At 33.7% G+C, this 24,962-nt stretch overlaps 1 protein-coding gene across 4 annotated transcripts in view; it reads left to right on the top strand.

The window, feature by feature from the left end:
• The window catches only part of LOC145969050 (atrial natriuretic peptide receptor 1), an 85,253-nt gene that overhangs the window by 30,477 nt on the left and 29,814 nt on the right, over positions 1-24,962 (top strand). For all 4 annotated transcript variants that reach the window (XR_014437940.1, XM_083094921.1, XM_083094915.1 and 1 more), the window contains 11 exons: positions 4,681-4,795; positions 8,026-8,360; positions 9,670-9,761; positions 10,039-10,177; positions 10,476-10,557; positions 13,324-13,459; positions 14,436-14,513; positions 15,246-15,323; positions 15,564-15,668; positions 17,162-17,405; positions 17,930-18,088. Coding sequence is in view for 3 of the 4 variants with exons in the window: in XM_083094921.1 (XP_082951047.1) it covers positions 4,681-4,795; positions 8,026-8,360; positions 9,670-9,761; positions 10,039-10,177; positions 10,476-10,557; positions 13,324-13,459; positions 14,436-14,513; positions 15,246-15,323; positions 15,564-15,668; positions 17,162-17,405; positions 17,930-18,088 (1,563 nt within the window). In the remaining variant the exon portion in view is untranslated. The remainder of the gene's footprint in view (positions 1-4,680; positions 4,796-8,025; positions 8,361-9,669; positions 9,762-10,038; positions 10,178-10,475; positions 10,558-13,323; positions 13,460-14,435; positions 14,514-15,245; positions 15,324-15,563; positions 15,669-17,161; positions 17,406-17,929; positions 18,089-24,962) is intronic.

Here is a 24,962-nt window from a genome sequence, read left to right as displayed (position 1 = left end):
ATTTCAAAAAAATTAAGAAATTAACCTGTATTTTTTAAAGATTCTTTAAAACACAGTTACATAAAGAATAATTTTTTGGAGATAATAATAATAGACAAAGTAAAAAAAAATGCATATTTAATATATTTTCTGTGCATTTTTGCTTCGTAAGTCATTCACTATTGCTAATGATTCATCATATATTTATTATTTATATATTATTGCCATTATTAAATACATAAGATTATTAAATTGTGTTGTATTATATCGTATATGTTAATCACTTGTCTGATTACAAGATTCTTGGAACAGAACCGCGAGGAATTCGCGGGCGAGATCGAGACGCCGACGCTAACCGATTTTCGAGAATTCGACATTAACTCGAGACCGTGGCGTATCGTTATCAATATATGCTATCAAAATTACTAGTAAATGCCACAAATCGCCGATCGATTGAGATTCTCAAAGTTTCGCTGTCTCAATATGGACTTAAGCTGTTATCGAATTTTTGTCATTATCCGCTTCGCGAAAAATGCGATGATTCAGATTCTTGCTGTCTCATCGAGTTCTCACGATTATGTCAAAAATAATCGAGAGACAATAAACTGATCCGATAAAAGAGGTATCTGCTTCATATTTAATGTCGCTTGGATATTAACCTCTATGTATTGTATTTAAAAAATGTTAATCTTAATATTACTGATCTGGATAAATAATATTAATAGTATCAGAGAATTGATAACGATATATTAATATTATAAATAGTATTAATATGTCGTTATCAATTTTATCAGACGTTTTGCGTAAGTGGCTGCAATGATATATGCATGTATTTATGTTTTTTTGCATGTAGGTTTATGTCATTTTAAAATAACTTCAAATTATTTTACACATATTTAATATATATTATTATTTTCTATTTCTTTCCGTTGTCACGGATGGATTCTGTCGCTCGTTGATCAAATGAGCGTAAAGACACGTCCGACCTCCTCCCACATACATCCCTATCTTTTTCTGGATTTAATTATATTATTTAATATATATTATTATTATTTAATATATATTATTATTATAAATATATATTATTTAATATATATTAATTATTGCGAGTAATTATTTTATGCATTTTATGAATATTAATGATACGATTTTATTAAAACATCAAAGGGTGCGAAAATTATATACTAGCTCTTTTTTAATACATTATATATTAATGAAAAATTGTTTTTATTATAAGCTTATTTTTTTAGAGAATATTATTTTATTAATAAATTATTTGTATATTTATTTTAGTAAGAGATTTCACTGCATTTCTTCAATTTTCTCAAAACAGATGTTACTAGTTAGACACTCGTCGCGTCAGAATTATTACATTATCGTACCTGGAAAGAAAATTACACGACGAGTTTACATTTAACTTTATTCGAATGTCGTCTTGGAAGCTCGTGTATCTCTGAGTATCGGACGTGAAAGACGAGCTATAAAAAAAGGCATAGAAAGATAGTTCGATCTATGTGATAATGAGGCTATTCCCGATATACAGACGTGCCATATAACATCGATCCGCCCATTTTACTCGCATCTACGACTGATATATCCGGCTTGTCCTTTCGTTTTATGCCTCGACTACTTTTTACTATTGTTCACATTCTCAGTCGATATAAGATGTCACGTTCTCGACACCTCGATCGTTTATCAATTTTTATCGCAACTGGCTCAGCGATTGTTTAATTAAAAATTCCTTGCTAAGCGATATCTCTAGCCAGACTGTCCATTTAAAAGAGTGAAAATTCCTCACATTTTAATTTTCTTATCGAATGAGCATTCAAGATACTTTTGCAATTATTATAATGAATCTCTATGTATATAAAAGGAAAAAAAGAAAACATATTTCGACTTATGAATATTTTATGAAAAATTCTACATCTCAAAAGAATATCAACAATGTTTGTAATCGATTGATGTCAAGCTTCTTAGAGTTAATCTGTATTAAAGCCGCCTAAATCCGAGAGGAAGTACAGGGATAATATACGAGATGCCAGATTACGATCAATATTCGCGACGATATTCTGCTATAATAGATGTTGAGGCATCAAGAGACATTGAAATACTCTATTGTCATCCGTCATACATCTTGTGTATTCCACTCCAGTTCTCTGCATGCTGTCATAATTGTATTTCCGGCTAACCGAAACGTTTTAAACGGGGTAAGGAAATATGACTGCGAGTGCTCAAGTCGACGTCTTCGCGTTGACAGGATGCGCTCACATAATGGAGCGAACTTTATCCCTTTGTATCATGTAACTCTCGTTAGTCGTTGTCGGTGGCAATGGCGGGGTTAACTACAAGCGAGAAGCATCTCTAACGAGATAGCGAGTGGAATCGACCTGTAATAATGCAAGTACGACGTCGTTTCGCATCTTATTGTACGCTTGACGCTACGATATAATGCATTTCGTTCGCTCGCTGTGTTCACAAATAATGCATTAGTATGACAGAACGCATCCTCCGTCGTAACATCGTTTCGATGCTGCAAGAAGCTTATGCATAAAAGCAGCAAACACACGAGAACAAATTTATATTTGACAATGCCAGACTAATGAGATGTTTCATCGCGTATCGATAAACAGAGAATGAAGCAATATATTTTAATAGTGAAAATAAAACACAAATGTATCATTTTGATTGTCATCAATAAATTTCCTTACATTTATTCTTTTTTTACATTCTCTCTCGATCAGGTTTTCAAATTATTTTAAAAACTCTCAATTATCTTTTTCTTTTTTCCATTACATTTATTAATTTATACTTAATTTTGAAATATTGAGAGATGTGATAATTGTGCAAATTAAGCAAAATTAATTTTCGTGACCTGATGCAGAGCGCTGCTTCGGTTATTAAATTTTGTGGAATTCTTTAAATTGTGTCAAAATGCTTGTGTGTCGCGTATTGCATTTTGATAAATCGAGTTAGCGTGATGTGTGCGAGCATTGCACTGATTAATGACGTGTATTTGTGACTTGTCATAAAAGTTACGACTTTGCTCGAATAAACGTTTATATTTCGCTTGGCGTGTTGCAGTACGATAATACGAGCTGCCGTGAATTGTTTCGCGAAAGCGTATTTCGTATTTATGTGTCTTAGAATTTATTTCCTTATCCGTTTCGCAAGATCTATTTATCAATATTCTAATACTCTCATGACAATTTGACGAATTATAAATTCTACAAATTTTAGTAGTTCGCATTAGATATTTATGAGTGAATCAATTCCTGAGAGCGCCGCTATTTCTCTTTAAAAAATTTAAATGGTCAATAAAACCGAGCATAAATCCGAGCGTGGATTTTATTTCGATTTCCGCGAAACGCGTAAAATATTGTCTGAAATGCAAAGGAGGAAAATTACCTAAATTCTGTTTGATTTATAATATGTCTTTAATTTATTTAAATAATATATACTTTTCTCTCCTCGATAAAAGAAAAGATTATTAACTCTAGAAATGACGGGCGCTTGTATAATCCTTCCAATTTATACTTTCAAAGAAAACTGTATATTTTTAATACAAGTTTCCTTCGCGCGCAATATATTCGTTTTATGAAATTCGGGCAGTTTTACGGGTTCGCAGTTGATGTGCAAGAAGGAAATGAAATGTTCGTAGAACGTCGACTGTGTAGAAGATTTTTCTGGATTTACGCAGGATTTTATCGCACTTGCGATATAATACGGATACGCTAGGGGAACATTCATCTTCGTGTTACTTGCAATGTTTGCAAAGTTGAAATTTGACAAGAAGATACATTTTGACGAAGCAGATAGAAATATTCGCGCGTTCAACTCCAGAGTGATTTTGGAACATCGATTTTCATATTCGATGTATCTCCTTTTAAAGCGAGATTGAAATTTCTTTGTCTTTTCCCATCTACTTGTATGTACATTTCTCGGGATACTGCGTTAAACCGGCTGGGCTTAAAGCTATTGAGCCAGAATAAAAATGTCAAAGTAAGATATATACGGCGATTATAGATCGCTAAAGTTGAGCTTTATGCACTGCATAATTTGTCATCTTTTTATTGTACCTGGAGAGTTTTATAATTTTTACGCGTAGTTCAAAAATAAATTAATTTATCTATCTAATTTGAATAAGTGCATTTGGAAATAATTATCCATAAATTAATCAGAGTGAGCGATCATTCAATGTGATCATACTGACTTCTATGATTAAAGTTTACTCAATAAATAATTAACTGAAGTGCAAAGTATCGTTTATATAATTAGCATTAAATATAACTTAGTTAATTTACATCGAATGTCAATTGAAAATATAGAAAGTAGTTAGCATAAAAGAAAAGAGTGTGAAAAAAAAATAACTTTATTTAACAAAAGCGTTCAATTATTTTTAATTGATGTACGATACTATTTTTTAATCAATCATTAACTGATACAACTAGACTATTTATCATTTATTTTTAGAAAAAATATTGTTATGTGTATATTAATGTATGTTTTCATATTTAAAGAAAATTATATACACTTGCACCATATTTTATGTAGCAAACTCTCGATGCAATTGAATCGATCGCATATCGTCAAGTGGCCTGACGGCAATAATATTTGTACAGATCATATCTCTATCTTTTTCTTTCTTTCTCTCTTTTTATTATCTTTCTTCCTACAAGAAACCTTTTTTCTTTTTTATTTCAGTCGTTGTAATGTGCGCTAATTCAACAACCATCCGGGAAATATTACTGGCTGCGGAAGAGCTCGGAATGGTGGACTCAGGAGAATACGTATTCTTCTCTATAGAGCTTTCCTCCAGGTGAGTAAAATAAACTTGCAATTTTGTCGTCATAGGTAATTGCGTATTATTTGTTATGGCGCAATTAATGTGTCCCTGCGCAAGTTTCGTAAAAAGTATCGAGTAAAAAGTAAAGTAAACATATATATAACTGTGTAAAAATATCATGTGTGTGCAGTTAAATATACTACATGTAATATATTTCATGTAATATATTACATGAAATATATTACATGTAAGATAATTATAAAATATATTCATTAAAATGTAACAAATATAGAAATAATTGTAAAAATTAAAAAAACAATTAATCGAATCTCATGTAGTGCATTCCGAATATAATTATCTTTGTGTGCGTGTATAATATATTTTTCTCTTTTTAAATTCTTTTTTTTAAATCTACACGAGTTATTTCAACTAAAACATCCCGTATATCAATATTAAATTAATATTTACATCTTGCTTAACTATTTAATTCAGTCGCGTGTTATTTGGAAAATCTTGCGCGCTACAAAGTAACGAGATAATGCATATACGAAGTCTGCACGGGAACAAGTCGCATGTCGAGAACTAGGGCATAAATAATGGGCTTGTACAATAGAACGCTCGGACATTAAAGCCATAATTATAATTGAAACGAATGTGAAGTTGTCAGCGCTACACGACTCGACCTTATGCAGAAGGCAGATTGGCGTGAAATACATCGCGTTTATTTTCTCTAAAATTCTAAAGGGATGAAAAGCAAATAAAAAGACATTAATAAAAGATCTAACAAACATGTTTTTGCAGATCGGAGAAATATTTATTTTCTATGCATAAAAGAAAAGAATATTTTTTTCTCTCTAAATAGCTAAATAGCAAAAGCAAAAATAATTTCTCTGTAAAAATAGATATTTTCTTTTATTAATTAATCACAGATATCACGATATAACTCCTCTAATGAATTAATTCGATTCGAAATATTCAGCACTAACTTCTACCCTGAATGTTGCCCTGGAATAATGTATACTAATATTAGTTTAGCATAATACACCAGTGTAGTTACGATAACCGTATTTATTTTACTTATTCCAGGTTTGTTTGGAGATATTCTATGCGTTATGCTTGAATCAAGTTTGAAAGAGCATTTATAGCCTAATTCAATTTAATTTATTCCTCGCCGCGCCGTCGATGCAGTCGTTTCACGATAAATTGTGAAGCATTCTGCTCTCTTAGATAAACTGCGTTTACGTATCTACTGTGTATACAAAGGGCGGGTATTGTGCCATCGCGTCCGTTTAACGAGGTCTTGAAAAACGTCGTCCCAGGAAATTGCTAATTTCAAAATGCGTCGTCGTGCGCGTAGTACGTGATTCCTCGCGGTCGTAAGTTTCTTACGATCACATTCTCGAATGCTGTCTTGTTTTCTTGCTTATCTTACCCGCAGTGGTGATGGTCTTGTATATTTGCAGCCAAAATCAAAGCGGAATCTTGCATTTTAACGATTCCGAGATGGTACAGAGAGATTGTGCGTCATAAAAAGTATCTGCGCCTGTGAGTAAAAAGCAAAATTGTGTTATCGCATTCGATACGATTCGCATTATATAATATTTTTGCTTCCTTCTCTGTTCTCTTCGTTTTGTTTTCGTTAATAAATGATATCGCGCAATTTCGAATCAAGTTGAATCTCGATTCATCGTATCGTAAACCGCAAACCGCGATCCTTCATTTAGATTACAGTCGAGCCGGGATAGACAAATGCATTAATCTATCATCATTCACATAAAACTATTCGCATTGCGACGGTAATCAGGAATTGATAGTAAATCTGCTTTTGGAAGAGGAAAACCGATAAATGAAAATTTCCACACGAGTTTACCGTAATCGTGGATCTCGTAAATTTTTCCGAAGTGAAATGATTCCAGTTTAACGAGATTCCTATGAGAACCCGATGCAAAGAATGAAAACTAGTTCAACTATCTCGTAATTTGAGCAGTGATTAGCAGTGACTCTAACAGTAATTGGAATTTTTATTCAACCGTCTTTCGGTAGAATTAATCGAGCAGCTTTCCGATAACAGCTTGTCACGAATGACAAATGCGGAGCACGAAAAAGAAAACATCTCTTAAAATTACGCTCATTACGTAAAGAACTTTCTCTTGATTCTCTCTTGGATAATCGGGAGAGTACTCTTCGATACTTCTGTTGCAGATTAGAAAGTCGAAGAATTTCTAGAATGTTGAGAAGGAGAGAATTTCCTTGTGCGACTTGTGAAATTACTTTCGAGCTATATTGATTTATTTACTCATCTCAACACGGCAGAGAAAGAGAGAGAGGGAGAGAAAAAGAGAGAGAGAAAGAGGGAGGCGGGGGAGGCCATAAGATGCTGAAATAAAAAATATAATATAAAAATATAAGCAGTATCGTTGGTGCAGGAATTATGTTGGCGGTATATATATATTCCGACATCACTTTATTTAATCACATACTTCGCGCAGACGTATCGCTCCTCGGACATCATGTTTTCTAGACGAACTTTCGTCCCTTTTGTAATTCGAGCATTATAGAATAGATACTTGCGGTTCCTATACGTCCCAATTATAACGTAACGATCGGTCATCATAAAATGAAAGTTATGATCTCTGGCACGGTATAAAGTCGAAAAGCTATTCGGTCACAGCACATTCGAATAATTAATGTTTCATCGGAACGTAAATTAATTGGGTCGTTTTATGATATGTCGTTTTAATATCAACAATTTCAGGTAATTGTCGGAGAAACAAAATATATACGTAATGGGAACAATTCAATAATGATTTTCGCACGTGTGCGTCCCTCTGTATGAGAGAAGCTATATTTGTAGATTCATTTCATTCAAATGTAGAAAAATTATTAAGATAGGACAAATTGAAAATCAAGAAAAAATTTTTTGCTTTTTATCTTTAATATTAAATTTTCTATACTGGTGCACATTATAATATGGCTTTTTAATATGAAATTTATATTAAAGACTATATAACACATTCGATTTTTTTAATATAAAGATTTTTTCTTATTTTCTTCTATTTTTATAAATTTACTGAAATTTAAAAAGATTTAAACATTTCGCAAAAATCGAAGCATTCTATAAATATTATCGGTTGGGAAATATTTACTTTATAAAAACTGCATAAAATTGAATTTTGTGAAATTCTGCAATAATATCAATTTATTTTCTTTATAATAACGCACATTTTTATTGCATGAAATCAACGGTAGCGAATGCGTTTCAGTGACAACGACTCTACAGAACCATGGAGAATCGATGGTGACACCGACGAGCGTAATGAAAAAGCCCGTAAGGCTTATCAGGCCCTAATAACGATGACGGCGCGTACCCCGGACAATCTGGAGTATCTAAACTTTTCACGCGAGGTCAAAAGCTTGGCGCAGAGCAAATACAACTTCACTTTTGGAAACAGCTCGGTCTCCACCTTTGTAACAGCATTTTACGACGCTGTGTTGCTTTACGCCCTTGCTCTTAAGGAGAGTTTGCCGGAGAAACCGGGGGAGGTCAACCTGGACGGCGGTAATCTGACTCGGAGAATGTGGGGAAAGAGTTTCAAGGGTAAGCTTCAGTTATTTTTCTTTATCGTTGCTTATATTTATAGTGAAAGAGAAAGTCGTGTCAACTATCTGAATGAAATTTTAATTTAAACTTTTTTAATGAAAATGGAGAGTCGATCATCAAAGGGGAATTCTGTACGTTACGCGAGAAATTTGTATTACATTATTTAACTGCTGCTACATTAATTATATTTATAACTAACTCGAACATATAGAAGTACAGAAATTGTAACACGACAATGACAGAATTCTTTCATTGTGTACTTTCGATGAGATTGCTCAACAAACGCGTCATTAGCAGCACCAGTTTTTCAGCGAAGCGTACAGTTTGGATTTTCAGAGAGTTTACGATAGAAGTATGTTTATCGGTGGAAAATCGCGTTATCAGCGGTTTTTGTCGCGCCATCGCGTTGCAGTCGTTTATAATCCACGTCGAAAGTTAATCCTCGAACGAGAATTAGACGTCAATGTTGTTGGAAAAGTGATGACTGATGATTTCGTCAGACACTGTTTAATTAGATATGTTTTGAACAGAGCCAAATTGATTATCTCGGTGAATTGTCATATCGGAGATCTGTCACTGACACTGTTATGGCTTTTCAACTTCTGTAACTAATGATATCGATTTGCGTATTATTACCGCTTTTCTCTCTTCCTTTATATCTCTTCTCAAATTTTATCCGAGCGTTTATAACTTATATTATATAATTTTTTATATATTTTTAGTTTTTACAGAGATTTTTTTGTTTTCGAATTTTTAATTAATTTAAAAGCGAGTGTTTTTCTTGAATCATTTTGGTAAATAAATGTTTTCTGTACGGAAATAAATTTAGATTCTTTAAATATATGAAGTAATCTGAATATCTTATTTGGTTTTTATTTCGCAATATGAGACTACAAAGTTGATCTTGGCTCTTTGACTTTACATCTCATCTTTCTGGCAATCTTTGAAGCATCGCGCAACTTTGCCCTGTTATATTATGCTACTCCGTTTCAACCTTCGCGATCCTTGATTTTTCCGCAGGAAAACCTCACAATCTCGATATAGCTGACGTGGAACGCGAGATTGCTAGTTTATTTTGTATTTTAATGCGTCCTTCTATGTGCGTAGAAAGTTACATTTTTATATCGGTCATCGGAGCTCTCATCCACGCGAGATTTTATGCTGGATAAAATATGGCTTTTCTAAAATTAACAATCTCATACCTGCTTACTAGCTGTAATCTTCAATTCTGATAACTTCACCGAGTAATTTGGAATATGTAATGATTTTATGCTCTCCCATAATTATTAAATACGATTAATTCCAGGTATAACTGGCGACGTAAACATCGATGAGAACGGCGACAGAATCGCGGATTACTCTTTGTTGGATATGGATCCGGAAACATCCAGATTCGAAGTAAGATATCCTCGAGATCCTCGTATTCTACATATTCTTCATATTCTACCTCTAAGATGATGTAACTTTATCCAACATCTCGTCGTAGCAGCTCAAGCAATTTAATCCGCGACATTGTACGATGCTAACGTATTTAGCATGTCAAGTTAAGATTGAGTAAAATCTTACAGCACTTCTCTCTCAAGCGTGTCGTTTCGCTTCCATATGTTCACTTGTATACATGCTTCTCATACCTTTCCTATGCTTTTCATCTTATTTGCAAAATAATTTTTCACAGATTGTAGCACATTATTACGGTGCGAACAAAACGTTGGAATATATCCCTGGAAAGCAAATTCACTGGGCCGGAGGTCGTTTAGAGCCACCTCCAGATACGCCTACTTGCGGATTCGACGGATCGTTATGTCCCGATAATTGTGAGTTGGTAATACTTGTACAATCCATTGTAAGTATATATCAGTTTAAAAACATAATATATTTAGATACATCACGCATATAACGAGTGCGACAGAAATATGCAATCTCAGAGATAAGAAAAATATTTTATATAATTTAATAATTAATATTAGATCAACTGAGAGATATAATGTACAAGTTTTCTTCCTTATAATTATATTGACATAATTCTGTGTGCACTTTTTTTGATGCACGGAATTGTTTGACTCTTGGAAAGTATAATATTTTCTTTCATTAAAATTACTAATGTCTCGATAGCTCTTCCAGGATACGCTATTCTCTCCATGGTATTGAGCTCCATTGTGGTCGTTCTTGTCGTTGGTTCAGTACTTGTTTATCGGTAAGTGAAATTTACTTTTTGAATAGTAGCTAGCTTTATGTATTTCTTTACACCAATGTATTTTTGTCGGTATTAATAGAGTTATTGAGTGATGTGAATTGATGTTTGGATATTAAAAAACCAATTCAATATTCAAACTAGATAAATATAAATGTATTTATATGCGAAGAGAAAAAAAAAGATCCATGGAATCGGTGCATTGTACATGTGCTTCAATAAAAATCGGCCAATAATAATTTTCACTTCAATCACCGACTGCGAATCTTTGATTTAAATTATATGATGGTTTAATAGCTGCTTTTTCTCTCTTTTTCTATCTCTTCCTTATTTTTAATTAGTGGAATTATTTTTTATTGAAAATTATATTTCCTATTGATATAAAACGCTTCTTATTTTCAATCCCACACAACAATATATATTTACATATTGATCCGTCGAAATATCTTGAAGCAAGAAATGAAGATTTTTTACAAATTAAATTATATAATGGCTTAATGGCTGATGGTGATAACTGACATCAAGTCAGATTAATTAATGCAAGTCTTGTATTAGAAATGTGCACATTTAGTACTTAAAAATATCGGTCGACATTTACGCTGATTCACGGGAATTGATATGCACATTAATTAACATGGATTTACTGAATTAAAAATTTAAAAGAGTTTTTTTGCGCGAGAAGATTATCTCGATAATGCTACTGCATTCATCAAGTGCACATATACATATCAAGGATGAATAGCTGAAGCTTCTCAGCTTCCTCGAGTGTACTACCATTAATAGGGCAAGGAGAGGCTAAGGAAGGTAGAAAGGAGTGGAGCGAGGTAACAAGGTAGAGAACGAAGCGAGATAATACTTATCTGCGGTAAAATTTCTAGCGTATACTGTTAATCGATTTATCTCGCCTGTCGGTTCTGTTACGCGACCTCTCCAAGTGTCTTTGTCTATATGGCTTGTTGGTCACAAAAGCATTTCAAAACGCTTAAACGAAGTTGTTTCCTTTCATTTCGCAAGTGAATTTGGATCAATCGTATTGTTACGACATGATCTTAAACATCTTATGGGTAATAGTAATGGTCTCGAATAAATTGGTATACTACAACTAGTTTCGTCTATTTGATCGACGATCTTCTGTCGATAATTACTACATTATTATCTTTCGAATACAACTTTATTTTATACGCGTCGTATATTTCCGCAAGATCTTAATTAGAGATTAATTGGAGATAACGCAATTGCACGCTTTTAAAACTCCTTTAAGACACATTAAATTTGTCTATTTAATGAAATAAATTATTTTTGGAAAATAATGTCTATTTTCAAGCATATTGATTATTTTTGAAAACTTTTATCGAGCTTTCAATGAAAATATCTCAATTTACAAACCTAATCGTAAGGCGAATAAAATTATTTGCATTTTCTATTGAGGTCAATTCAATTTATGCGACATTAATAGAGCGCTGTAGAAATTCCGCGAGATAAATTAATCTTATAATCTGCGGTGCGCGATTGAGATATATTTTTGGTATGATTTTGATGTTCAGAAACATGAGCGAAGTGCAGAAAGTAGTTCAATTGCATTATATAATTTGAATTTCGTCTTCTGATTTACAGGAAATGTCTTTTCCACGAGCAATTACGCGAGTGTTTTGCAATTCGCTTCGCACGGTTCTCTGTGTACTTGAACTATGTAATTATTGTAAAGAAAATTATACAAGAAAAGAGAGAAAAATTATCATATACAAAGAGAGAGAGAGAGAGAGAGAGAAAGAGAGAGAGAGAGAACTACTCTACGTTTCTGAAAGTCAAACATCTTCACGTTTACATACTCGTGGAAAATGTAAATGTAAATGAAAATTATCTTAAAAATATACTTATTGCGAGAGAGAAAATTTCTTGATAATTTGCTAAATTATATAGAATCATATATCTGTGAGAATTTCAACAGCAACCACAGAAAATTATCGGCAATATTTTCTTGCGGCATATATTGCATTATTAGATAATTGGCGACACAAGTCGGATATACATATCTCGATGCTGTAACAAAAGAATCTGCTCATTCGCGAAAATTTGCATAAGATTTATCGTTCCTCCGAATCTATTAATATCGATAATGAAATTCGGTAATCACATTCCTGAAATTACACGTCACGATAAATTCCGAATGACGATTGCGTTTTCGTTCGCTCCGCGAATACATGCTCCCACGGTTATCCTACCCGATATAACTTTTGTTGTATATATATCAAACTCATTTAGTTCGAGAATTCCGTACACAGGGAACCTTTATATACGGAATAATATCCCGTATAGGGACTGATAGGCATGCGGTTATGAGATACGCCAGCACGTAATTACCTCTTGCGTTGTTCGACGCACGTACACCTCGGCACACAGGGACTGCGAACTTGTTTAGTTCGCCTATACAACTTTACGTATTTGTAGATATCGGAACATACGACATACAACAGTTTAGCGAACTGATTAATTGCATTTCCGCAAAATATTTCCGTTACCTTGTGATACGATAATTGATAAAAGAATGTCGTTAATCAGCGAGAAAAGCGCGCGAAGATATTCTTTGTCGTTGGAAAAAAAGAATGAATGAATGACGTTGAAAAGAATGTCTGAAATTAATTCGCGGCATGTACGCGTGATAAGCGTGCAATTTATCACGCGTACAAACTGCAAAATATTACGCAAAATTTTTTAATAAGCTTTCATCCCCTCTTTTGCCGATAATAATGCTGTCGTTTGTTGAAGCAGACGTTTCAAACTGGAAGCGGAAATTGTCTCCATGACGTGGAAGGTGCATTGGGACGACGTAATCGTAATACCGAACGCGAGGACAAGAGGCTCCATGTACTCTCTGGTTGCGAATAAGTTTCGCGGCAGCCAACTGGTAAATATGAGAGAAGGGGATTGCAATTCCCACGTGAAATCGTTACGCAAGACCCTTAATATAGTTTTGTTCGCGAAAATGATATTTCGATTGCCCGACATTTTGAAAAGAATAATTCGAACAAAGGCAAATGTTTGCTACGCGACAAACTACAATGGGTAAGATAAACAACAGCGAATCAACGCGACAACGATAAAATTTTTATTCCGCACATTTATTTCCAATAGCGTTACGTTTATTTCGACGATTTTGTTCTCGGCGCGCTTATATCTTAACATGAAGTTGGAAAAGAGAAAAGTGAACAATAGTGTAAGGTATCATTTCGAGTATAGTGCTCTCTTACCTACTTCCGAAATATTCACCGTTCTTTACTATAGCGGAGTAGTAAAACAACTTTTTATTTCATTTTACGTTATTCTGCATTTCTTATCGTTCTTTTATGGTGTGCAAAAGCGAAAGGAAAAATATATCTTATAATTAAGTTTAACTTCAAAGCTCTTATATTTTAGGCGAAAAGTAAATTCCAAAAAGATTAACAATATGATTTAATTTTGACTTTAAATTTATTCGCATGCTCAAAATATTTTGGAATCTTCGATCTTAAACGAAATTTAACGACAGTTCTTCATCAGTTTGCAGTCAAACTTTGTTTAATGAGATGATATATAAATAGTCTTCGGCTTTAAACGATCATGAGTGAAGATCTTGCAAACATGATTTCAATATTATATTGAGTAACGAGCTTACTCTAGTTAAACTCGCCCTTACTTTTAGTTAAAAGTTTGATTAACTGGGACACATTTAATATTTAGAGTTTAAAAGAAAAAGAAAAATTTTAGATTTGTCAAAGAAGCTGTCTCTCTGTAATATTTTCCTGCAATTAAGATAATTTGCTTTATGTATAGTTTGTCTTGCATACAAACAATAGTACAAACAAATCCATACAAATTATTTAAGGAATAATTTTTTGTTTCAGACGATGTATTCCGAGGATAACGCAAGTATGCCGGATGGTGTTGATAAAAATGTGTACGTTCCAACGGGATTTTATAAGGTTAGATTACATTTCATTTTTTTTATTTGAACGTACAATATTTAACTTGGCGCACATGGTGTATCATCAATTATGCTAGATATAATTTCAGAGGTTTAGAGAAAATAATGCGCGCATTACATCTGTAAATATGTATAAAAAAATATATTTTTCGAGTCAACATCGCATTTTTCAGTACTGATAGGATTAGCCGGTGTATATTATTCGCAATCGGATTACATGGTAGAAGCGTCATATATGCAAGAGATTTATTTTGTTTACATCTACCAATCAATATTCATTTTAGTTTCTTCTAGAACAGAGATATTGCTTCAACATAACGGTATACAATTGCGTGACAAGTGCACATGAATGAAAAAGTAGCAAGATTTTTAATTTATCAAATGATTTCATTTCTCGTATAACGAGCGCGGCTGTAACTTTAGAAAAGTTTTCTCATAAAATTTTCTATCGCGTCGCAATTGTCTTTTACCTTTCAATAACTCGAGCTGTTTCCTTTAAAGCTTCCGTACGTATACTACCGAGTAACAAAAAAATTGTCGGATTTTATCAATATTCAACGTTGATTCAATTTGTATCTCCAGGCGTCGTTTTTTATAGAGAACGATATATATATATATATATATATATATATATATATATATATATTTTTTTTACGGACAGTTTTCGATGCAATCGCGAAGAATTGTCAGTCAATAATTGCGTTGACTGTAAAATCACAATTTGTTTCAGAACTCAAAAGTCGCTATAAAACATATACCGAGAAACAAAGTCGAGATCTCCAGGCCTTTATTGCTCGAATTAAAGCGGGTAAGTAAATTGACTTTACGAACAATGCGCATCTTTATAAGTTATCGCATGTCAATTTTAATATATACGTTAAACGCAATCTTTTGGCAAAACTCTAAGATTTATTTTTCTCTTAATAATTCTCGATAAATCATCGATAAAATCTCGATAAATCTTCGTACATAACTTCTTATCTAGCATACGATATTGCATGTAATAGGCTATAATTCATATGAGTGGTGATTTTGGTGACTTTCGCAGATGAAGGATCTCCAGCATGATCATCTTGTACGATTTTACGGTGCCTGTCTTGAGCCGCCGCATTGTTGCCTCTTAACCGAATACTGCCCTAAAGGATCTCTTCAGGTGAGAATCGCATTTCATATTTTAAATTAAAGTTTTTACTCCCGACTGCTGCCAACCTACGGTTGGCAAAAAGACGGAGGGGGTATGCGTTTCACCGAGCTCGGATCGGTACTCATAGCTTTTCTCGATAACAATAACATAGTTCGGTGCACATCAGTTTTTTATTAACCAAGGATGGTTTTGTAATTGTTAAGTAATTGAGATGATTGTATTCTGTATATCACTAAATTGAAACGAGATGGGTAAATGTGCATTCCTGCTGAATGTTTCGCAACTCGGAATCTTAATTTTAATTACAATCTGCGAATTTTTAACAAAGATATCGAAGTATTGTTTTGAATTTATAACTAATTGGTTTAATTAATTTTAATTAAATTTTAACAGGATATTAATTGGAAGTTTATTAAATAATTAAATATATTATAATATTTTAATATTTAATAAATAATTAAATATATTATAATATTTTAAAAATGTAAAAAAAAATAATTTTTCTTTCAACTTTTAATATTAATTGGAATATTTGTAATTTATTTGTCACATGAATCATACACTGTAATATTCGAATCCATAATATCATATATTATCTATATAATACTGGGAACAATGTGCGACACACGTATAGGTGTTTTAAAGCTCGAAAAGAAATGTGCACTGGCAAGCAACCGCTCGCACACCATTAATGCGTTTGTCTGTACAGTGTATTCTATATACGGAACAAAGGGTGCTCCACTTTATTGGATATCTGTTTTGTCTTATGCTGCAACTTTAAGTGCTCGATTGAATCAGTTCACTTTGCCCGAAAGTGCAATTTCTCCTAACAAGAATAAAACTTGTATATAATATAATTGATAGAAGAAACTACATATACATATATATGTGTGTGTGTGTGTGTGTGTGTGTGTGTGTGTGTGTGTGTGTGTGTGTGTGTGTGTGTATAGGGTGTTTCTTAATTAAGGGGGGTTTTTCATAAACATTAAAAAGTTCTAATTTTCATAAACATTAAAAAGTTCTAATAAAAAATTGAATAGGGGTTGCTAGTTTCATCCCCATATAATAATATAGGAGGCTGAAAAAAATATTAATATAAATAACCTTTTTACTATAGAAAATATCCACCTAATTTCATTTCTTTAACTTGTTCCAAATTTAAGAAAAAAATAAAAATCTGATTTTTACGCCCATTTTTGAAGGAGTGTAACTCCACAGGGAGGGATGTAGGAATATATGTTTATATGAAAAACCCCTTAATTTTCGACAAAAAATCATCTAAAATTTTTCGAACTTACTAAGAAACACCCTGTATATATACAAATATTTTTTTTGAAATATATAACATATACCGCGTATTTAGATAAAACGTATCTATAACAATAATATTTGAGCCTGCGTTGTATTCGAAGTTCGATCGAGATATAAAATTATATAGAATTCTTGCGCGATCATGCGCATTTCTCATCGCACCTTATTATCTTTATCTTTTGTCTGAGCAGGATATATTGGAGAACGAGCAGTTAAAACTCGATCGCGTGTTCCGGGGATCCCTGATACACGATATCGTCCGCGGCATGGTTTATCTCCACGCATCGGAAGTCAAGAGTCACGGTAATCTCAAGTCTTCGAACTGCGTGGTCGATTCGCGATTCGTCCTGAAAATCGCCGATTTCGGTTTGCACGAGCTCAGAAGAACAAACGCGGAAGCGGACGTCGATAGAAACAGCTACGCTTATTGGAGAAGTATGTGTTTTTATGAATCGAACTGTACGTTCGAACGCGCGTTCCGTGATATTTTTGCGCGACAAACGCAATTGTAACGTTAAATATTTTCCAAGCACGTTTAAATATTTTCCAAGCACGTGCGGAATAACGCGGGCAAAAAGAAGAATGTGTGAAAGAACGCGAAAAACAAGACAATATTTGGAATAAACGTACAAAACTCCTGATTGTGCGATTGAATAGTATTCGGACAGTGATTTTATTGCGCGTATATACACATGCACATAGATATTTATGATAAAGTGTACGTATTGTAAAAAAAATATTTGTTTAGTCAATGAACGAAAATCAGGAATTTTGAATGATGAATATTTTTTATCTTTAGTTTATTTTCGTCCAAATATTTGTGATGTATAATATTTCTGTTTGTGCAATAACGGTTAAAACGTGTAAAAAACAGAAACGAAAAAAGATAAAAAAAAGAATTGAATAGTTCGGACACTCTGATTTTTCTTTTTTTAGAGCAGGAAATTTGGTATTTGCAGAACAGCTGTGGACAGCACCAGAGTTGCTGAGGATGGAAAAACGACCGCCCGAGGGTACTCAGAAAGGCGATGTATATAGCTTTGCTATAATCGTTCACGAGATCGTGATGCGCCAAGGGCCATTCTACTTGGGAGACAATAACGATCTTTCTCCGAAGGGTGAGTCTTTAACGTCATTCGGGGTAATCGCGGGATACATGCAATTGCCTCTTGTCGTGTTTCGTTTAACACGATGGCGTTGCAAAACGGCCTATTTTAGTATCGTACCTTAATAAGTATAGTTTGCATCACAGTTACTAGAACCAAGTAGAAAGATAAACTTGATCATGCAATATATTATCTAGAAAAGATGATGCAATGATAGAAATAGAAATCGATATAATTTTGATAGAAATTACAAATTTTTTTTTGTTATAAATAGGAGAAAATGTATATTACGTCAATTATACAGGGTTTACCAAAAGTGTGGAAACCCCTTAATATTTCGAAAAATACGCATTTTAAACAAAAATATTTCATACAAAAGTTATAGGGTTTTATGTGGCGCATTACACAGCAACATTATTATGACCTCGAATAGCATTGTCAAGGTTATGTGAAGGTCACCTCCAACTTTTTAAATGGGACACCCTATATGCTTTTGCATATTCTTGTAGCTTATCTCGAGAGCTTTCCAAAACACTATAATTAAGTTAGTTTTCATTAAGTACTTTCCGAGTTATGAGGCTTGAAATCATTTCTTAATTTTACATAAACCATAAAATATCTAGTAAAATATTCATTTTTCGATTATCTTACCTTAATACTTTTATGTACAAAATAATGAGAGGAATCAATTGGTGTAAGAAAAATACAGTTGTTTTTAAGAAAAAATATGTAATTTGCAATTAACAATTACATATTTTTTCTTAAAAATAACTATGTATTTTCTTTACACCAATTGATTCCTCCTATTAAGGTAAGATAATCGAAAAATGAATATTTTACTAGATATTTTATGGTTTATGTAAAATTAAGAAATGATTTCAAGCCTCATAACTCGGAAAGTACTTAATGAAAACTAACTTAATTATAGTGTTTTGAAAAGCTCTCGAGATAAGCTACAAGAATATGCAAAAGTATATAGGGTGTCCCATTTAAAAAGTTGGAGGTGACCTTCACATAACCTTGACAACGCTATTCGAGGTCATAATAATGTTGCTGTGTAATGCGCCACATAAAACCCTATAACTTTTGTATGAAACATTTTTTTAAAAAATGCATATTTTTCGAAATATTAAGGGGTTTCCACACTTTTAAACCCTGTATAAAGAATCTACGGAGTTTATTTTCATGTGTTTACAAAGAAATTGAGCTAAATTATTGTGATCTCATCAGAGCAAGAATGATAAAAAGCAAAAGGATAAAATGTTTTGTTTCTCATGGACACAATAATGCATTGTTTTACTTCATAACGATAGCGCAAAGAGAAGCCTTGATAAACAATGCTTAACAATGCATTTCACTATTTATGGACGGAAATGAATTAAATGACGGACAGGATGGATTAAACTTGAGGTGATTATTTGTCCGACGTTCCGGCAATCATTTTTGCAATCATTTTTCAAGTGCTTTCGCGTTTCGTTTAACTTTAGGTATTTTAAAACATATAATCACCGGAAAAACTTTAATCTCGTGCACAATATAAAACCATATTTATATTCCATCGCATACACAATATTGACTTTTGTGCCCTTGTTTTTAGAATCAGAGTGTGTTGCAGAGCTTAATCACGAATATGTCGCGTGACGCGATTTGTAATGGCTCGCACGTTAGGATTTGACTTACGATAATCTATAGATTCTAATATATAAAGAGCAATGTATAATGCTCTCAGTTGCATTATGCAAATTACAAAATAGCGGAAATAATAGTGTTTTCTTATGTATCTTCGATAAAATCGTAAACATTCTATCATACATTGAGACTTTATTTATTTACTATTTTTCTGACTTATCAAAGAGATTTAATGATAAATATTTTTCTTTTGAAAGCTTCAGATTATGCGAGAGAAATTATATTGTGTTTCCATAAAAGAAAATCTTTTTATATAAATTATATTGATTATATAAAAAATCTTTTTATATAAATTATATTGATAAATTTTTTTGACATAATCTCGCCAATATAATTCGAATTTTTTTACTTTCACAATTAATTTTTCAAATAAATTTTTTGTCTGCTGATAAGTGAAGTTTTTTGCTTACCGTTTTATCGGCCGCCAAGCGGATATCAAGGCTTGCTAAAGTTTTTCAAGAAATTTTATTGATCGGAACGGCGAGCTTGCAAGCTCTCGTTGGAATCTATATAGTCTGTTATCAACAGTCGAGCACGTGATAAAGAGAGAGCAAATGACATAGGCTATTTAAATCGTGTGAGGCAATGTATCCATTGTCGCGCAGATACTACATGTTATTAAAACTCAAAAATATTACAAAATTTAAGATTATTGCTCCATGATTCATCAAACTTTTATTTCTTATCTGGATTTGACTGCATAAGACTTGGAAACAATAATTTCGTTTTTGCAAGAAATTGCCAACAAATTTCTATTGATAAAATATAAAAGAGAGATATTAATTTCATAAATCTTCCAAAAAATCGTCATTGATATAGATATCTTATCGGGTAATGTGATAAGAAGTGAAGACAGAGCTTGGTAACGCAGTTTGCAAGTGTGTCTTAGTCCGAGGACCTCTTTTCCGGAAGGTACTGTCGATAAACCGATATCATATCTATGATACCAAGATCAAACTCGAGCTCCCAGTAGTTGTCGATACTCTATGATCAGACGAGAGAACCGAGTTTTACCGTCGAAGCTCGGGCTTCGAGTTTCCCAGGCAGAATCGACGGACGAACAATCGGTAACGATGCTCTCGCAAGCTCGCAAGCTGTCGGCTTGCCCACGAGGATCGATCGCAGGATGGAATGTATCGCGAGTTCCGTAGGAACATGCCGAAAGCTCAGTCGAGACTCTCACGCGTCCTAGAACGCACGCGGCTGTCGCGCGCGCTCCGCCGAGATTCTTCTCGATATCGCTTTCTCTCTCTGTCTTTCCCTCTTCCTCCTTCTCTTTCTATTCGTTTTAATATATAAACTGCATTCTCAGCGAGTGAAACCAGCGGGCATCACTTATGCCCGAGTTTACGGCCTAATAACGGAGTCGTACGTGTTGTTTAAACCAAGAAATGAGATTCCTCGCCGAGCGGCATATCCGACAACAATGTGCGTGCATACCGTGCGTTGTGTTTTCCTCCCTTCTTTCTTTCCTTTTTTTTTTTTTAATTATCTGTGATCACATGAAACGTGAAACGTGATGTTGTGTGAATTGCGGATCATTTGCATAATTTATCATTATTTAATCGCCATCGTCGTAATATCGATTTCAAAATACGAAAACAGAGTCTGCGGAGGTCGACGTACTTTTGTTTAATATCCGCGTTACAGCCACGCGAGAGCAATTACTGTTCCATCGCAGCGGAACGTGAAGAAAACGCGCACGGAATAAATCCCGGTGACCGTATTAGAGAAAAGAGGCCGCTGACCGTGTTAGAGGGTTCTCGCTAGAGGAAATAGAGCTTCAACTGTGTTAAAGTTTCACCATTGAGGGGAGTAAATTTCTGAAAGGATTAGAGAGGAAACTCTGCTAAAGGGGAAATATATCTTTAATTGTGTTGGAGATACTCTATTCGAAAGAAAGACAAAGAAAGAAGATCCGCGATTGTGTGTAGGAACGAACTCACTGACGAAGTTAAAAGTAAATCTTTGATGATGTCAGGGAAAGTAACTCGATGTCTCTCGTCGTTCTGGTAGATAAAATAAACCGCTAAATGTCACGTAAACTCTCCGTGGAATTAAAAGTTTACTTCCAATTTATGATGTTTCCGATATCAGCTTACGACTCAGCGCGAGTCGGATCATCCGTTTACTTGAATCACTGATCAAATGTAACTTTATGTTCGACTGTCACGTTATACGCTGTGCGATTGCATCGATTAGGTGAACACGATCTACCGATAGATTTAGGAGAGACTCGACGCAGATTTCTAGGAGATAGCGCTCGTAATGATCCGACAAGTGATGCATCGTATAACCGATCAGACGGCTCGGAGTAACGGAGTCTCGCGTTCCACCACATTCGAGTTCACCGGCCGCAAGCACATTCCAGCATTTTACATATTTCCGCATCTAATTCCTGTCATTCTTGCACATGCACAATGCGCGGACGAATTTTTTTTTCTTTCATCCTGTATATCGCTTTAGATACATCTGTATCTCTGTTTTTGTCGCGATAGAAATTCTCTATTTATTCTCTCTGCTGTTGCTATGCGCGTTGCCATGCTTACGATAGTGTGAAATTACAATGTACTTCAATGTCTGTTTCTTATGTCCTTCTCGTATCTTTTTCCTCTTTTCGTTATGTCCAAAGTTTCTCGTCCGAGTTGCTTATTTATGCAACCGCAATGAAAAGAAATACTTCTGAGCATTTCCTCGGAGAGAATATAAATTTCTTTTTAAGAAGAGTATTATGCACTTATATAAAGTCGAGAGTAAATTTTTTATTTGGATAATAATGATTTTTTCGTGAAAAATTTTTTAATAGAGTATTTGTAATTTTTCGTCGCTTATGTTCAAATTTTTGTATCTGGAATTTTAATATAAATATTCAGGATTTTTTTAGTAAAAATAAAAAAGCTTAAAAATATAAAAACGATTGAAAAGTGTGTGTATTAAAAAAATCAATATTTTATACATGTATATTATATAATAATTATAATTATGGTCGCACTTTAACGAGATGTCGAACGCATTCTTCTCGTACCTCTCTCGTGAATACTTCACTCACATTCCGACTTTATTTCCTGCAAAATAACTAGGTGAAGAGCATTCGCGCTAATTCGCTCGGAAGTGGAATCGAGGTTACGAGCTCGTAGCTCCCGGTCATTAATTCGGCAAGACGTCCGACAAAAGCAAAGCGAGGGAAACAATTTTCTTTTCCTCTCATTCTTAAACGATTTGTAATTCAGCGGACGCGTGTCGTATGGAAAATGTCGTGTCGTGTGTTATTGACGGTGCGGTCGAAGTTAAAACTCGGTGTTCGTAGCATAAGAGCAAAATTCGATGGGGTCGATTGTGCCATAAAGGCAAAGACCCGGAGTGGACCCGGCCAGGATGGAACGACAGAAACGCGCGTGTGCCCTAATGCGTCGAAAGGGGGAGGAGAGGGACAGAGAGAGAGAGAGAGAGAGAGAGAGAGAGAGAAAGAGAGAGAGAGAAAGAGACAGCTGAGCTAGCACTTAGACTTTATCGGAAGCAACGATCGAATGATCCGCCTGCGTGACTTCCGGAAAGTTTCTCGCTGTTAACCGCCTTAACCGCGGCGAAGGGAATTATTTGCTAGTTGAGTGTTACAATCAAGCGGTTACCCTCTCCTCGAGTTTGTTCGTTTTCGAAAATGCGTCCTTTCTCTCTCTCATCTCTCTTACTGTGTGTAACTTTTAATTATTTTTAACTATTTCTAACTCTTGTATTTATCCATTTAAAGCTAAAAGTGTGAAAAGATCTATCTTCTTTTAAGTTTTCAAAGATGGTAAATTAAACAACGCTTATGCAATTTGTTCTAACGACCGCATTCACTCACGAAAATTGGCGCGTATTTCTCAGCAAAATATCGAAAGCAATGACCTCGTGAACTCAGACGAAAAAGGATCGTAAAACGATTGTGTAGATATGTCGGAAGGAGTCGAGAAGGGAAAAAATCAAAGTCGAGAGCGACGATCCAAGGCCATGGAGACTTAACTTTCCGGCAAAGTTCCGTCACATAAATTACTCTTATAATATCATTATATGCGATTTAAACTTTAAGATGATCATCGCGCTCATTTTATCCACGAGCGCGTCGAGAATGCCTTTCGGGTAACAGCTTCATTAATTAGGGGATTGTATATAACATAACTTCTATAAATGAGATTAGTATGTCGTGTGGAGTAGATTTTGTTCAATATTAGATATTACATGTATATTTTTAGTCTAACAAAACAATCGTTTTTCGCGGAAATGTCAGTTAATTTCAACGTTTCCATTTGCTAATTACTCATTTATTTTAATTGTTGTCAGAATTGTCATTTGCAAAGTGTTTTTTGATCATCATAAAAATAATAACGTGCAATTATAAGCAATTATTCAGTAATCAAAATTAAAGAAGTTAAAAAGAAATAAATTGATTTTTAAAATAATGAGAAGAAATAAAATGCAAGATATCTTATAAATATTATTTTAATTCGGAAAGTAATGCGAGCTTTTAAACAACATAAAGTAAATATATAAATATGTACTCTTAGAAGAAACCAGTGTAAGCTTTTTAATAGTCCGAATACATTGACACTCCATTTCCCTTTGTATATATTATAAATGGCAAAGAAAATTAATTCTGCACATAAATATGCTTCTGTCGGATATGGAGATAAAATACGTCATTATGGCCGTTAAGACACGTGTACTTAAATTAAATATATTTTCAAAAAGTGTGATATAAATTTACTGATGTTTTATTGATTCAAACTTGTTAAATTTTATATATATATATATATATATATATATATATATATATATATGTAAACAATACATATCGTGTGTAAAAATACAAATACGCGGGAAATATTATTTATACAATACAATCCGCAAAATTATTGTCTAATAGCATGACATATAACATTCATGCGAAGCTATACAACCTGTATCCACCCATATTTTCTATATTTGTTCTTGGTGATATGGTCCAAAGGGCACAATGCCTCTCTTCTTTATCTATATTTATATTTTCTCATTTCAACGCACGTCGCAATCGGAAAACATTTTTTTTATTATTTCCGTTTATCAAAAAAAAACGATACGATACAATCACGAGTTAAGTCTCTATTAACGTCTTCAACCGTGCATATATTCGCGATCTCACGATCACGAATACTATCTAATTCTATCTAATTTCTGAAAA

Source organism: Camponotus vicinus, unplaced genomic scaffold, assembly GCF_025532165.1.
Source record: "Camponotus vicinus isolate PSW18456_S1 unplaced genomic scaffold, iyCamVici1.0 SCAF_1, whole genome shotgun sequence".
Lineage (NCBI taxonomy): Eukaryota > Metazoa > Arthropoda > Insecta > Hymenoptera > Formicidae > Camponotus > Camponotus vicinus.
This window is presented reverse-complemented; position numbering and strand designations above follow the sequence as displayed.